The sequence below is a fragment of the Symphalangus syndactylus genome, chromosome 8 (assembly GCF_028878055.3).
Source record: "Symphalangus syndactylus isolate Jambi chromosome 8, NHGRI_mSymSyn1-v2.1_pri, whole genome shotgun sequence".
Classification (NCBI taxonomy): Eukaryota; Metazoa; Chordata; class Mammalia; order Primates; family Hylobatidae; genus Symphalangus; species Symphalangus syndactylus.
The window spans coordinates 140,043,484-140,058,342 of NC_072430.2; the positions used below are offsets into that span (position 1 = coordinate 140,043,484).

The following is a 14,859-nucleotide window of genomic DNA, read 5'->3' on the forward strand; positions in this document are numbered from 1 at the left end:
GTAGAAAGTTACCTTTCTTGGCGTTGGCGGGAGGGGGAGGCCAGCCAACCAAGCGAGGCCGTGGTACACTGGCAAGTCGCAGAGGCTCCTGGAGTCAGCCGCTTGGAAACAAATAAAAACGCGGCGGGCGGACTCCCGGGCCGCCTCCCCCGTGCCGGGGCGCGGGGGCCGCCGCGAGAACCCGGGCAGGAGCTGGGAGGCGCGGGGCCTGGCCGGCGGGAGGGTCCCGCACCCTGGCCCAGTGTGAACACCCTGCGCACCCCCCCGGCCCGGCCCGCCGGGGGCGCGGACTACAAGTCCCAGGAAGCCCAGAGGCAGGCGCGGGGCGGGGCCTGGCGCAATTCCCCGGGATCCGGCGCGCTGGGAAGCGCCGAGGAGGACGCAGCGGCGGCGGCCGGAGGGCGGCGAGCGCGCGGGCGGGCGGGGCGCGGGCGCGGGCGAAGGCGGGGGCGGGGCCGACGTGGGCCGGAGCCCTGCGTGCCAGGGAGGGGGCCGGCCGGGTAGGCGGCGGGCGGCGCTCGGAGCGGGCTCCGCGGCTTGCACGACGCCTGTGACTCGGTCCCAGGTCGCCGGGCTGCGCACGGCAGGCTCGCGCGGGGGCCCCGGCGTGCCGGGCGGCGCAGTACGCAGCGCGCGGACCCACGCCACGGCCAGGAGCCCAGAGCAGGGCGGCCACACTGCCCGGGGGTCGGCCCTCGGCCCCGGCGCTCGGAGCGCGGCGGCTGCCTGGGCTTTAATGGCTGCTCGGCGGAGCAGCGCCTAGGGCTGGAAGGCGGCTGCGGCTCAGGAAGGCGCCCGAGCGAGCCTCCTCCGGGGCCGGCCGCACCCGCCGCGGCGCGCTCCATGGGGGCGCGCTCCCCTCGGGCAGCCCGCTGACCCGGGACGCCGGGGCCCGCTCGCTCGCCGGCCGCGCGTCCCGGCCATGAACTGAGCCCGCGGGCCAGCCCCGCGCCTGCTCCGCCCGCGCCTTTCTTCTCGCGCCTTCTCCACCCGCCGCCGGCGGGCCCGGCTCGCCGGGGGCTGCGGCGCCCCGGGCTCGGCGGCCCGCGGGCCCCGGGGCGCGGGGTGGCGGCGGCGGCGGGGGGCGCGCGGCTCCGGGCGCGGCGCCTGCACCATGAACTACCAGCAGCAGCTGGCCAACTCGGCTGCCATCCGGGCCGAGATCCAGCGCTTCGAGTCGGTCCACCCCAACATCTACTCCATCTACGAGCTGCTGGAGCGCGTGGAGGAGCCGGTGCTGCAGAACCAGATCCGGGAGCACGTCATCGCTATCGAAGGTGAGGGCCGGGCCGCCTTGGGGCCTCGGGAAGGCACGGACGCCCGCGGCGCGGCGGGGGTGTGCGCTGTGTGCGTGCGGGTGTCCACACTCGCCGGCCGGGGCACGCGGCTGCCCCGCCGAGGGAGCACTGCGGCGCTGCTTGCCTTGCAAGGTCGAGCGAGCGTCGCCTGCGCCCCGCGCGCCGCGAGCTCCGCCAGGAAGATGGATCGTCAGCGTTAATTTGATAATGGACAATAGAGTCTCTCCTGCGGGAAAGTGGCTCGGTGCCTCCGCGTCCTGGGCCGCCCGAGCGTCCCGGCCCAGCAGACGCCTGGGGGCAGCCGGAGGGGTTGGCGCCACCCGACCCATGACAGGTTACCAGGCCAGGCCTGGGCGTCTTGCTGGACGTTGAAGACGTGTTCTGAGAAGTGCTGCCGCTGGGGGCGAGGCCTGGGCCGGCGTGTTTGGGCAGTGCAGGGCTGCCCTCCTTAGTGTCTTTGCTCAATTCAGGGGTGCAGTTGAACTTAGTGGATGCCGAGAGCCAGCCCCAGCCGCGGGAGCATCGTGCCCAGGTGCAGGTCCATTTGCCCCTGTGCAAACGCTGGCCCCGGTTGTGTGCTTTGTACCAACCGAAAGTCCTGGGTTCGATGAGAGGAAGAACCCTACCAGGAGGGCAGGGCGTCCTCCAGCGGAAGGGTCTCGCTTTCATATGTCTGCAATTGGAGGCCACTGAAGTGGAGGGTGCTGTGGTTTTAAGGGGGGCAGGATGCTTGGGCAGAAACCCCCCCCCATTCCCTCTGCATGTCAGACAGGGCCATGGCCTTCCAGGAGAGCTACAACAGCAGTCTGCCTTCCAGTGCTGTGCCCTCTGGATTTCTGGTGGCTCTCATTTCTCTGTTTCCAGGCTGCTGATTTATTTCCCTGCTTCATCCCTTTGGTCCTGCCAAGACTCACCTGGGGCACCAGGTGGCATGTGCGTGGGCAGTGTGGAGTCATGTCCTAGCCACAGTTGATCAGCACTTTCTCCCCTCTCAGCGCTCTTGGCCAGTGATGGTGAAAAGCCTGCAGAGTGGCTTGCCCATAATACAGACTGGCCGGTAAGACCTCTATTGAGGAACGTTGAGAATGGCCCAAGGCCGGCAGGAATGTGCCTGAAAGCCTGGTGCTGGCATTGCCCAGCCTCCTCCCTCTGTGAGGGAGAGGGTATCAGCCCACAGAGAGGCTTTGCCTTGGCACTATGTAGTCTGAACTACTAACCCCGAAGTGTTTTGGTTTGAAACTTGGCCAGTTAGGTGGAGAAAGTGGATGTTGTGTTGCTGAGCCCTTGGCATTTGGCAGCCCTGTAGACTTGAACCATGTCCCAGCCAGGCTGGATGACTGGCAGACTATACCCTTGGGGGACTTGCTAATTCCAGGGGAGGTGCCAGGTGGAGCTCCAGCCTTATGGGGTCCTGGCCCTTTGTGTGTATCTGTCTCCCATGAGGTCACCTGGCTGCGTTGTTGGTGACTTAAGATGCTCTGTGGATTCCTCAAGAGACGGGCTCTGTCTGCCTCTGCATGACTCGTGGTGAGAGGCGGTAGGACCTGGACCCATCTGCTGATGATCGGGTGGTGTTGCAGCAAGGTTCCTCCAGAGCTCCAGCTCTGCGTCTGTTTCGGGATCTGTGAAGGCTGCACGGTGCTCACCTCAGATGGTTCTTCCTGGCTCTCTGGCTGCATCCACAGAAGTCTGATGAAACACTGTGAAAGCCGGTATCAAGTATTGAAGGCACCTGGCTGAGAGCGTCTTTTGCTGCGTGAAGACCTCTGGCTGAGTGGGGTTCACAACACCTCGTTTTTATTTCCCATTCTTGAAGCTGAGCTTTGGGGCTCAAGCACTTCCAGCAAAGCAGTTTGACTTTCTAGCAAGAGGATGTGGTTGCATTTTCCTTTCTTCCTTAAAAGAAAAAAAAAAATGCGTCGTTCCTAGGTGATGGGTTTTTTTTTTTGACAGCATTATGCCTGTCCTTACGATTTGAGATTTTAGGCCCCTTCTTGGCCGGGATCCTTGTCATGTTTAATAAGGCTTTGAATCATTGGGTGAATCCTGTTTGGGACTGGGGTGATGCTGTTATTTTTCTCTTAGAAATGGGGATGTCTACATTGTGTGGAGCTGTAGCTAATTTAGTGAGGCTTAAGAACCACTCAGACATGCTGCTGTTCTTTGCATGTTCTTCTGTTATCAATAATGATACCACTTTTCATTTCTGTAGAACTTTAACAGAAATATTTTTGCATCTATAATCTCATTGTGTGGCTTCACCAACCCTGTGAGGGAGGGTGGGTAGCTTCCTCATCCTCATTTTATGGAGGAGCTGGTGGAGGTTCAGGGAAGGATAATGACCTCCTTAACATTTGACTGAGGTGGTTTAAAGTCTGATCTGAACCAAGGGATCATTTGAATGGAGTTTCTGTCTCCACACTGCATGTGGATGGCAGGAACCCAGTGCTGGCAACTGAGCCTGCGCTGGAACATCACAGTAACTGCAGAGGGCTCCGCGCAAGGAACTGCGCCTGCCTGTGCGTGCACCTTGGAGGTTTTAAAGTCTAACTGTTTCCAATCAGGACAGCAGGTGCACATCATAACAAATGGCTCAAAAAGTCACTTGTCCCACCAAATAGAAAACTGACCACATTTTAGAAGATTTCCAGCTAGGGATTTTTTTTTTCTCTTCCTCTGTATGTACATACACAAAATTGGGGTCTGACTTCCAAAGCTTCTGGACTACCATGATGTGGGCACTTCTTTTTTTTTTTTTTTTGGAGACGGAGTCTTGCTCTGTCGCCCAGGCTGGAGTGCAGTGGTGCAATCTTGGCTCACTGCAGGCTCCGCCCCGGGTTCACGCCATTCTCCTGCCTCAGCCTCCCAAGTAGCTGGGACTACAGGCGCCCGCCACCTCGCCCGGCTAATTTTTTGTTTTTTTTTTAGTAGAGATGGGGTTTCACTGTGTTAGCCAGTATGGTCTCCATCTCCTAACCTGGTGATCCGCCCGCCTTAGCCTCCCAAAGTGCTGGGATTACAGGCGTGAGCCACTGCGCCCGGCCGGGCACTTCTTAATGTTATGAAGAGCTTTTGAAGATAGGGTTTCTCTTGTTGGCACAATATTCCCACATTTGGCTGCACCCTACTCAAAATTTTACGTTTTCTGGCATCTTCAGGAATTTTTGCTGTTGGAGTGAGGTGCACCGTTGTCCAAGGGAAGGATGTTTTTGGCTGATGCTTATTTCAGAGCGAGTTGAAGTGGGTCTGGGTTGGAAAATCTCTTAACGATGGACTAAATATATTTTAGTTGAAAGGCCCACCAAGGCTTCCAAATAAAAACAGATCCGTAATCCTGTTTGTAGTCATGGGATACAGGTGATTTTGCCCTCAGTCTTGTTTTAAAACACTAGCTTGTCAGGAGAGAACTGTTTTTTTTTTCCCAATTTTTGTTTTGTACATTGAGAGGTTTATTCACCCCTCCCTTCACCCCTAAATCGCTAGAGTTTAAGGAAGCGTTGCTGATTGTTCCAGATTTATCTGATCAGGTTTCTGGGATGTCTTATGGGGCATGGCATGCTGTGAAACGTAGCCACACAGCTGTGTCGTCTCTGGAGTCTCCACAGCCACCATGCCCAGAAATGAGTCTGAGAGCCACCTCGCCTCCATTCTGAACAGCGTGTGTTAGTTTCCCCTCTGGTTCTCCTTAGCAAAGTCCATCTGGGGTTGATGGCATTGAGATAGATGAATCAACTGCCTTTCTTGTTCAATAAAGCTTGTTCTTCTTTCAAGGATAAAGCCTCTCTTAGCAGTTGCACATCGTAATTCAGCTTACCAGCAGCAGGACCGTGATGTGAGTGATAACCCAGCCAGCTCATTCAGCCAGGCAGCCTGATTCCCAGGTTCCCACGCATCGCCGGGAAGGTTGGCCTTCCTCTGAGGTTGAGCCCTCAGCCAGCCCTCAAGCCTCCATCCCCACCAGGTGGCCGATGAGAGGAAACCCAGGCTCTCCACTGGCCTGGCCTGGCACTTGGCGGGAGAACCCTGCCCTACACTTCTTAAGGGCATTTTCACAGGGAGATTCCAGGACCCCTTAGTAGTATCTGAGCCCCAGTGTTTGGGGGACCTGGGAAGATGGGTCAGGGTTCCCCACTTTGTCCCATGATACAGCTGCTCTGTTGAGCATCTGTGTCCCACAGAGTGCCGAGTGTCTGATGTGCATCATCTCAGTTCGTCCTGCATCGATCCTGTACACAGATGCACTGCTGAGACCCAGAAAGCTTAGGACACTTGTGCAAGACCGGTGAGCTGGGCCTGTCCGACCTCACCTCTGGCCCTCCGTCGCCGTGTGAGATAGAAGCGGAGCCCCTGTTATTCATACTTCCCATAGGCCGTGTGTGCAAAGCATCCCAAGCTTGTTTCCGCCACCCAAGGCAAAAGGGTTTGAGAAGGCCCCAAAGAACCAAAAGTATTCTGTTCTCTGTAAAGCAGCTGACTGTGGCAAAACTTCCAGAAGCATTTGTTTTCATGTGGAAATGTATTTAGTCCGGTTGATGCAGGTGTGCATGTTTAGGGAAACAAACATTTTCTTCCTGCCGCGGGTAAGTGTCATGTTTCTTTGTCACCATTGGCCATGTTCCTAATCCTTCAAGTTGAATGAAAGGTGGCAGGTTTGCAGTCCTCTCCTTAAAAATAACACTCAGTTGGCCTTTAGTTGCTTCCAGGTGAGCTCTCGTACCTTGCCGGCACCCGGGGCCTCCACAATGCGGGCTTTCCCTGTGAGTCCAGCTTACTCATGCCTCTTAGTTGTGGTGCAGGTGCTCTTTGAGATGCCGCCTTCTCTGCCTGTTGCTCACCCTGCAAGGCTCGGTCTGTGTTGGTGTCACTCATGACCAGCCTTGCCTTGCCAGAATTAAGGCCCTCCTGCTCTCTTCCCACCCCGTTTGGCTCATCTACTTAATCCCACTCCAGCTGGGAGGTCTGGAAGCTGGTTGAGGGCAGAAATCAGGGCTTGTTTATTGCTGTATCCTCAGTGGTTTGATCATGTCTGGCCCTTGAAGGATGCCCAGGGATTGTTTGTTGGCTGGCTGACTTGCCAGAGGGTCCCTTCAAAAGCTCCTTCTTGGTAGGATAAAGAGTGTTTATACGCTGCAGAAGGGAGGGCATTTTGAAACGTCCCCAGAGCACAGAAGTTAAGGTTAGACACCTTTTGGATTTGGTGGGCTGGCTTGGTGGGAACTCAGTGTCATGTGGTGTTTGGGATGGAAGTGAAATTTTCTTTACTATATGTAGGGGAAGCAAAAGATTTGCTTGCTAAATCTTGGCAGCTTTTTCAGATCAGCTGTCTGCAACAGGTTGGTGTTTATGTTGGGTGTAAGTGAATTTCAGACATAGAATCAATATTAAGAGGACAAACGGGTGACAGCCTGTGTCACTGCCATGATATAGTATCTTCGGTGTCACACCAAGAGCAAACGTGAGTGTGTGTCGGGTCACATTAAGGGCTGGTGGAAACAGATTGCCGGCCCCTCCCATACCTCCCGAGTTTCTAGTTCTGTGGGTTTGGAGCAGGACACAAGAATGTGCCTCTCTTAACAAGTGTCCTGAGGATGCTGATGCCCTGGTCCAGGGACCACACTTCGGAAAGCATTGCTGTAGAGGAAAGGCAGCTCCAGTTGACTTGGTATCATCTCTGGGCCATTGCTGCTTCTTCCTTGCTGTGCTTGTAGCCAGCTGAGAAAGTTTCCTTTCAGCCTCCCCTGCAGGTTGCAGGTGAAGACACCGCAGGCCAGCTGCTCAGGGAGTTGCTTGTGGTCACACAGGCTGAGCGTGGTGGAGGAGGGACTTAAACCAGATCTGAATGGTTTCAAGCTGGTGTTCATGTGATCTTCATGATGCTATTTGAAAAGGAGCTGAATGCTGGGTAAGGGGCCTGTCGTGCCAGACCCTTTTACATTTCATTAGGGATGGCACCGGGTTCAAGAGACTAGAAAAGAGACCTAGAGCCAGCAAACAAAAGACAGGGTTTATTAGGGGAGTTTATTTACAGAGCGGTCCCATGGTGGCCTGGGCAGGAGAAGCGCTGCTGCCTGCTTTCAGAAAGCGTGCAGTTTATATAGCATTTTCACTTAACACCCTCCCCCAAACAACCACCACCCGGCAACCTTCTTTTAACACCAATCAAAGAGCCTCGGTACCCTGTATGGCTTGCTTTCCGTGGGACAGGCTGGGGGTTTAGATGTTCCTCATAGATAAGGAATGAATCTCCGGGTTGGCCACTCCCGGATTCCTTAGCTCAGAACCCTGAACACACATTCAGGTGCACCTGCCATGCAGGGCCATTCTCAGGGTGTGCTTCAGTTATTGCTGTCAGGGGCATCTGTTAGTGGGCTGCGTTTCTGCGACATGGTGGCATGTCGGATGGACATTGCCAAGAGAATCTGGTTGGGAGGTGGAGGCAGCTGATGTCCATTTCCTTCTAGACTCATTCTGTGGTTTTGTGGATTTTCCTTCTTGTCTTTCGGAGATTGTTGCTTTTTAATGTAGTCTCATGTATATTTAGATGGGGTTCTTCAATATTCACTTATTATATGATGATTTGGCAGATGACACATTTTGTTACCAATATTTCCAAGCTGAAAGCGCGTTTCTGTAAAAGACAGAAGCTAGATGTTACTAGTAGCTTAAAAGAGCTGTTGGAGGAGCCTGAAGGAAGTGACTCAGAAGGGAGAGAAGCAGTGGGGGCAGCTGCAGGAACCTTCAAAACAAAACCTGCAGCCCTGTTGCTACCACCTCTTGTTTTTTGCCTAAACCAGGCGTTTTATTTTGTTAAGACGAAAATCCCTTATTTTGCATCCGTTTTTCCCCGTATACCCTGCAGGTGTTTATAGTTTGTGAGTCTCACTCTGGCTTGTTTTAACCACTGATTTCGTTTCGTCTCATGTTTCTCTACACTCTAGCAAACCTGTGTCCCCCTCCCCGCCCCCATCCCAATCCTCCAGACCCTTCGAGTCCTTAGCTTAAGTGATTGAGTCTGGCAAAGCGGATGAGGCTTAGCTATTTTTAAAATCCAGGGTTTGAGGTTCTGATCTGGTGCTTAGCTACATAATTCCTTCCCTTTGTTAAGTACCTTTCTCTGAGAAACAAAATGCACTCTGCAGATGTTAATCTCTAATCGTTGCAGCATCTGTTATTTTTATTCAGGGGTACTAGTGCTTTGTGTGTGCTGCAGTGAGCCCTGGCCTTCTGGAAGCTCTGTGCTTCTGAGGGGCTGAGGGGGATTTGGGGGTCCCTTTTCATAGTGTGGGCTGTCTTTCTCAGGATGCAGTGATGACCTATCCGGAGGCAGGGCTGGTATTGTCCGTGGGGTCCAGTCCCTCTATCTTCCAGGGCTTTTCTGGTCACAAGAGACCATGGCCAGAAGTGAGTATCGTGCTTGTGTCTGGGGCCTGGGGAGGGAAGGAAAACAGATACCACCCCCTGCAGAAGAGATCGTTAATGGATTCTTTGAATAACCAGCCAGATAGCTTGTTTGTGTGCGAGGTTGGGACATTTTCCTTAAAGAGCAGACTAAATATAGGCTCGAGGGTGGGGACCAGGGCCCAAGAGGGGGCTGCCACTGCTTGCTCCAGTATCGCTTCTTCCGTTGGTAACCAGAACTCGCCACCAGTCCCGAACAGGTGGCCACCCTGAGCTCTCTGGGAACAGATTGGTGTTTTTGTTTAACCAGGGGCTCATTTGCAAATTTCACACTTCTCCCGCTGTTTGATGGGGATTGTCTTTTTTTGGGCTGCAGTGTTGGAGTATTTGTACAGTGTTTCTACACAAGCAACTGTCTAATCTTTAAAACTGCTCATGCCGTCTGGTTGTCATTAGCATCATGGTTAGAAGCTTTTTATTTCCTTTTTTTTTTAAGGGTGGGAAAACACTTTTCATGGTTCTGGGAGAAGAATTTCAAATAATTACTGGCCATGTTCACAAATGATTTATGTTTGGTCTTGGAGAAATGTCAGCATTCAGCAGGCTCTAGTCAATACAACCATGTTGATTTCCAGCTTAGGACAAAGCTACTGTTACCCTATTCTCACTCAGATAATAGTCTTAAAGGCAGAACGGTATCTTTAGAAAGTAAATTTAGCTTCAATTCAGTAAGTTTTAGTTTTAGCTAATAGTAACTTATAGTATTGAGGATACTTGAAAGAAAGAAGTCAAACATTTTTTAAAAAATTTATGAATGCCTGCAACAAATAGCCACAAGACCTACCCTTTATTCAGGAAAGCGTTTTCACTTCTTAAATGTCACCTTGGGGGCATGCCCACTGTGTGATGGTACCCTTCAGCAGGATTGGTATTGTCGGAAGTGCTGGCTAGCTTATGTAATGAAAAAGAAATTGATTTGGAAAGAGCTGATTGCCGTGAACTTCCATCCTGTTTGTGCGCTGAGCTGCCCTTTTCAGTGGGGGAGAGTCCAGCATATTTTCCAGGGAGAGCGCTTCCGGAAGCCTGTCTGCACCCCCTTTGTTGTTGTTTTGGAAGGTCTGGGGTGCTGCTGTGAGCCGGGGTGGAATATCTGCTCCTGTTCTGACGAGACCGCCCCTGCTGGAAGTTCAGCCTGGTGAACCTGATTTGGGAGAGGATGGTGTGATTGGCGGGAACAGCATTGTGTTAATTTTAGCTTCAGCAATCAAGCCTGGGTCTCTGAGTGTTCATGTAGTACTTGAAGTTTGGGTTTGGAATTGGTGGGATTGAGACCACTTCAAACTCTCTTATTTCTTGGAACTTGTTAGAATTTATTTATTTATTTTTTGAGACAGGGTCTCACTCTGTTGCTCAGGCTGGAGTGCAGTGGCACTACTGGGGCTCATTTGTAGCCTCAACCTCCCAGACTCAAGTAATCCTCCCACCTCAGCACCCCCAAGTAGCTGGGACTCCAGATGTGCACCATGCCTGGCTAATTCATTGGATTTTCAGTAGAGACGGCGTTTCACTGTGTTGCCCGGGCTGGTCCTGAAATTCTGGACTCAAGCAATCCACCTGCCTCAGCCTCCCAGAGTGCTGGGATTACAGGCATGAGCCACCGTGCCTGGCCTGGTTTTTAATTTTTGACACAGTCTCTGTCAGTTAGGCTGAAGTGCAGTGGCACGATCGTGGCTCACTGAAGCCTTGCTCTCCTGAAGCGATCCTCCTGCCTTGGCCTCTCAAGTAGCTGGGACCACAGGCACGCACCACCATGCCCGACTAATTTTTTTTTTTGTAGAGATGGGGTCTCGCTATGTTGCCTTGGCCTCCCGAAGTCTTAGGATTACAGGCTTGAGCCACCGTGCCCAGCCTCGAACTCTCTTTTTTTTTTTTGACACATAACATAGAGAAAAGTGCCTGAGTCATAAAGGAGAAAGTTTTCACAAACTGATCACATGTGGGACCAGCATCCAGTTCAGTGGCCAGCACAGACTCATCTGTCGTGAGGGTCGTTAGAAATTGTAGCCCCCGTTTATTGGTCTCTTCTGCCTGTGATATGCGCTTGAGTGGCTGCCTGTTTTGGGGGCTGTCAGTGTTTGAGTGGCTGCCTGTTTTGGGGACTGTCAGTGTTTGAGTGGCTGCCTGTTTCGGGGGCTGTCAGTGTTTGGCTGCCTGTTTCGGGGGCTGTCAGTGTTTGAGTGGCTGCCTGTTTTGGGGACTGTCAGTGTTTGAGTGGCTGCCTGTTTCGGGGGCTGTCAGTGTTTGAGTGGCTGCCTGTTTCGGGGGCTGTCAGTGTTTGAGTGGCTGCCTGTTTCGGGGGCTGTCAGTGTTTGAGTGGCTGCCTGTTTCGGGGGCTGTCAGTGTTTGAGTGGCTGCCTGTTTTGGAGGCTGTCAGTGTTTGAGTGGCTGCCTGTTTCGGGGGCTGTCAGTGTTTGAGTGGCTGCCTGTTTCGGGGGCTGTCAGTGTTTGAGTGGCTGCCTGTTTCGGGGGCTGTCAGTGTTTGAGTGGCTGCCTGTTTCGGGGGCTGTCAGTGTTTGAGTGGCTGCCTGTTTCGGGGGCTGTCAGTGTTTGAGTGGCTGCCTGTTTTGGAGACTGTCAGTGTTTGAGTGGCTGCCTGTTTCGGGGGCTGTCAGTGTTTGAGTGGCTGCCTGTTTCGGGGGCTGTCAGTGTTTGAGTGGCTGCCTGTTTTGGAGACTTTCAGTGTTTGAGTGGCTGCCTGTTTTGGGGGCTGTCAGTGTTTGAGTGGCTGCCTGTTTCGGGGGCTGTCAGTGTTTGGCTGCCTGTTTTGGGGGCTGTCAGTGTTTGAGTGGCTGCCTGTTTCAGGGGCTGTCAGTGTTTGAGTGGCTGCCTGTTTCGGGGGCTGTCAGTGTTTGAGTGGCTGCCTGTTTCGGGGGCTGTCGGTGTTTGGCTGCCTGTTTTGGGGGCTGTCAGTGTTTGAGTGGCTGCCTGTTTTGGGGGCTGTCAGTGTTTGAGTGGCTGCCTGTTTCGGGGGCTGTCAGTGTTTGAGTGGCTGCCTGTTTTGGGGGCTGTCGGTGTTTGGCTGCCTGTTTTGGGGCTGTCATGAATAGCACCATGGTGCAGATTCTTGCTTGCCTTTTGGTGCCCATATGGCCTCATTTCTGTCGGGTGTGTGCTGGACTGTGTCTTTCTCTCTGTGGGTTGGATGTAGCTGCTCGTGAAGCCGCTCCTTCAGCCCAGCAGCCCCTCCCTGGGAAACCTTTCAGTACCTTCAAGGTTCGTTTATGACACTCAGGATGGCCGTTTGTCTCCCTTTGCTGATTTTCATTCTTTCAGTTGTTTGTTCATAAACAAATGTTTGCATGGCTAATGCATTTCCAGCACTTAGAGATTAGGTTTTTAAACTTTTGGATTGTCTGCAGGCTATTAATTCCTTGTTAGTTGAATAATGACGGCTCTGTGCATGGAGCTGTGTGAGCGAAATCCCTCACCAGAAAGAGGGCGCAGTTCCCCTGGGACTGCAACAGGGGCCCCTTTGGCTCTCCTTGGCTCCTGGCAGAAGTCAGTTGTCAACTGGGGGACTCTTTCTGGCTGAGCCCCAGGCAGCCTCAGTCCATCTCTGTGCTGGGTTTGAGATAACTCACTGGATCTGTGTTGGTATTTGAAAGGGGATTCACTCTGTATGTTTGGCCTAAACTGTGTTATGGCCTTCATAGTTACGTATTAGCATTGTTCAGTTTTTGTTGTTTGTAGCAATTATGCTGAAGACACAAAAGAAGAGAAAAAGCTAAGTGTTGCCAACTCAAGGAGTAATTTTCTTTGTTCCAGCGCTGTGTCCTAGCCGCCCATCCCCCTCCACAAAGGCCAGTGCTAAACAAGGCCAGAGCCAGGAAGGACACGCGGGGCCATGGATTGAGTGAGGGCAGTGTGTGCGTGTACGGATTTTTCTGGTGGCTTTGCAATGGCAAATATTTATTTTGAGGGATGGTGGTGGGAGGACCAAGTTTATACTCACTTTGTTTAGTAGGGGAAGTGGCCAATGTGAGAATCAATAGACAAGATTTTATCAAGCCCCTGCACTGGGCAGAGCCCAGTTTTTGAAGCTGGGAGAACAGGCAGATGTGTGGGACGCTCAGGGCCCTTCAGATCTCACCCAGGAGCCACTGATACAGGTAGAGATTGCAGCCACACAAGGCTGTGTGGGAGGGGCCGGGGGATAGGGCGGAGTCCAGGGAGAGATCCTGGAGGCCAGGTGGCAGTCAGGAGGGCTTTCCAGGCCAGTGGGTACTAGGATTGGAGCATCCAGAACAGAGTCTCTTCAGCCTGGGAAGAGCGGGGTAGGCGGCTGAATAATGAGTGATCCTTGACAGCCCCGAGAGCAGGTTGGGAGACCTTTTATTGGACGGTCTACTACTGATAATGGAGCCTGCTTGGAGAGGGGAGTGCTTTTTTTTTTTATTCTTTTTTTTTTTTTTTTTTGAGACGGAGTCTCGCTTTGTTGCCCAGGCTGGAGTGCAGTGGCGTGATCTCAGCTCACTGCAGCCTTTGCCTCCCAGGTTCAAGCGATTCTCCTGCCTCAGCCTCCCGAGTAGCTGGGACTACAGGCATGCACCACCACACCCAACTAATTTTTATATTTTTAGTAGAGATGGGATTTCACCGTGTTGGCCAGGTTGGTCTCGCGCTCCTGACCTCAGGTGATTTGCCAACCTTGGCCTCCCAAAGTGCTGGGATTACAGGTGTGAGCCACTGCGCCTGGCCGGGAGTGCTTTGATACCCAGCTGTTACCATGCGAGATGGAGATGCTGGTGACTGAGGGTCTGGGCTGTGGGAACAGCATCAGGGCTGTTGTAAGGGAGGGAGCTCATCGCAGTCAGCATTTCCAGAAACGTGTGTTTAGAAGACCCATTTTCCATGGTTACTGTTACCTTGGCTCTTGTTACATAACTCTTGTTAGATCCAGATACTAAGCTTTTTTTTTTTTTTTTTCTTTTTAAATTTTTTTTCTTTTTCTTTTTTCTCTTTGAGACAGTGTCTTGTTCTGTCACCCAGGCTGGAGTGCAGGGGTGCAGTCTCGGCTCACTGCAACCTCTGCCTCCTGGGTTCAAGTGATTCTCCTGCCTCAGCCTCCTGAGTAGCTGGGATTAAAGGCACCTGCCACCACGCCCAGCTAAATTTTTGTATTTTTAGTAGAGACGGGGTTTCACCAGGTTGGCCAGGCTGGTCTCAAACTCCTGACCTCAGGTGATCCACCTGCCTCAGCCTCCCAAAGTGCAGGGATTACAGGCGTGAGCCACTGTGCCCAGCCCTGTTTTATTTTATTTATTTATTTATTTAGCTTGGGTTTCAATATTTAAAAAAATTTGAAGCCAGATGCAGTGGCTCATATTTGTAATCTCAGCACTTTGGGAGGCCGAAGTGGGAGGATTGCTTGAGGCCAGGAGTTTGAGACCAGCCTAGGCACAGTGGCAAGTGCCTTTAGTCCTAGCTACTTGAGTGGCTGAGGCAGGAGGATCGCTTGAGCCAAGGAGTTGCAGGCTGCATGTAGTGAGCTATGATTGCATCGCTGCGCTCCACCCTGGGTGACAGAGTGAGATCTTGTCTCAAAAAAAAAAAAAAAAAATTGAACCATGATGACTATGGTATTGTCTTTTGGGGGGTTTTCTGGACATAAAATTCAGAATTTTACATAGAAACTTGAATGTATTTGTCCAAGAGTTTCTTGTTTTGAAAATAGGATGCCACTGGGAACATTCTTGGTTAGGAGCCGCAGGAAGCCAGGTCTATATGGGCAGGGCCAGTGAGACGCAAAGCCACATATGAAAGCTAAGCACACACTCTCGTTTTCCTCACTCACATCCATGTTCATCCTCTTTCCTGTGTTGACGGTTTGCAAATTTGGGAGGGAATGAGGGCTGGGGCCTCGGGAAGTGAACGGCAGAGCAGGTGGCGTGGAGACCTCGGCCGTCTGCCCACACGGCATGGGCAAGGTTTGTTTTGGTGCCTTTTTCTTCCATTCTTGTGTACATTATCATCTCTCACAGGACTTGAGCTTGGACGGAGCTGGAGCTGGAGTGGCCGCTTGCTGAGTCTTTCTCCCTGGAGCCCGTGGGCAGCCGGTTACGCTTGCGCTGGGGCGACCCTGACTTAGGACCTCCTGCCGTTT

At 52.9% G+C, this 14,859-nt stretch overlaps 1 protein-coding gene across 3 annotated transcripts in view; it reads left to right on the forward strand.

Moving 5' to 3' along the window:
• The first annotated feature begins 1,055 nt into the window (after nt 1-1,055).
• AGAP1 (ArfGAP with GTPase domain, ankyrin repeat and PH domain 1) overlaps nt 1,056-14,859 on the forward strand; it is a 638,294-nt gene continuing 624,490 nt past the window's right edge. The window contains exon 1 of one of the 3 annotated variants that reach the window (XM_055291058.2): nt 1,056-1,277. In XM_055291058.2, the coding sequence (XP_055147033.1) occupies nt 1,115-1,277 (163 nt within the window). In that variant the 5' untranslated portion in view covers nt 1,056-1,114. The remainder of the gene's footprint in view (nt 1,278-14,859) is intronic. The other 2 variants (XM_055291060.2, XM_055291059.2) reach the window with 2 other exon arrangements.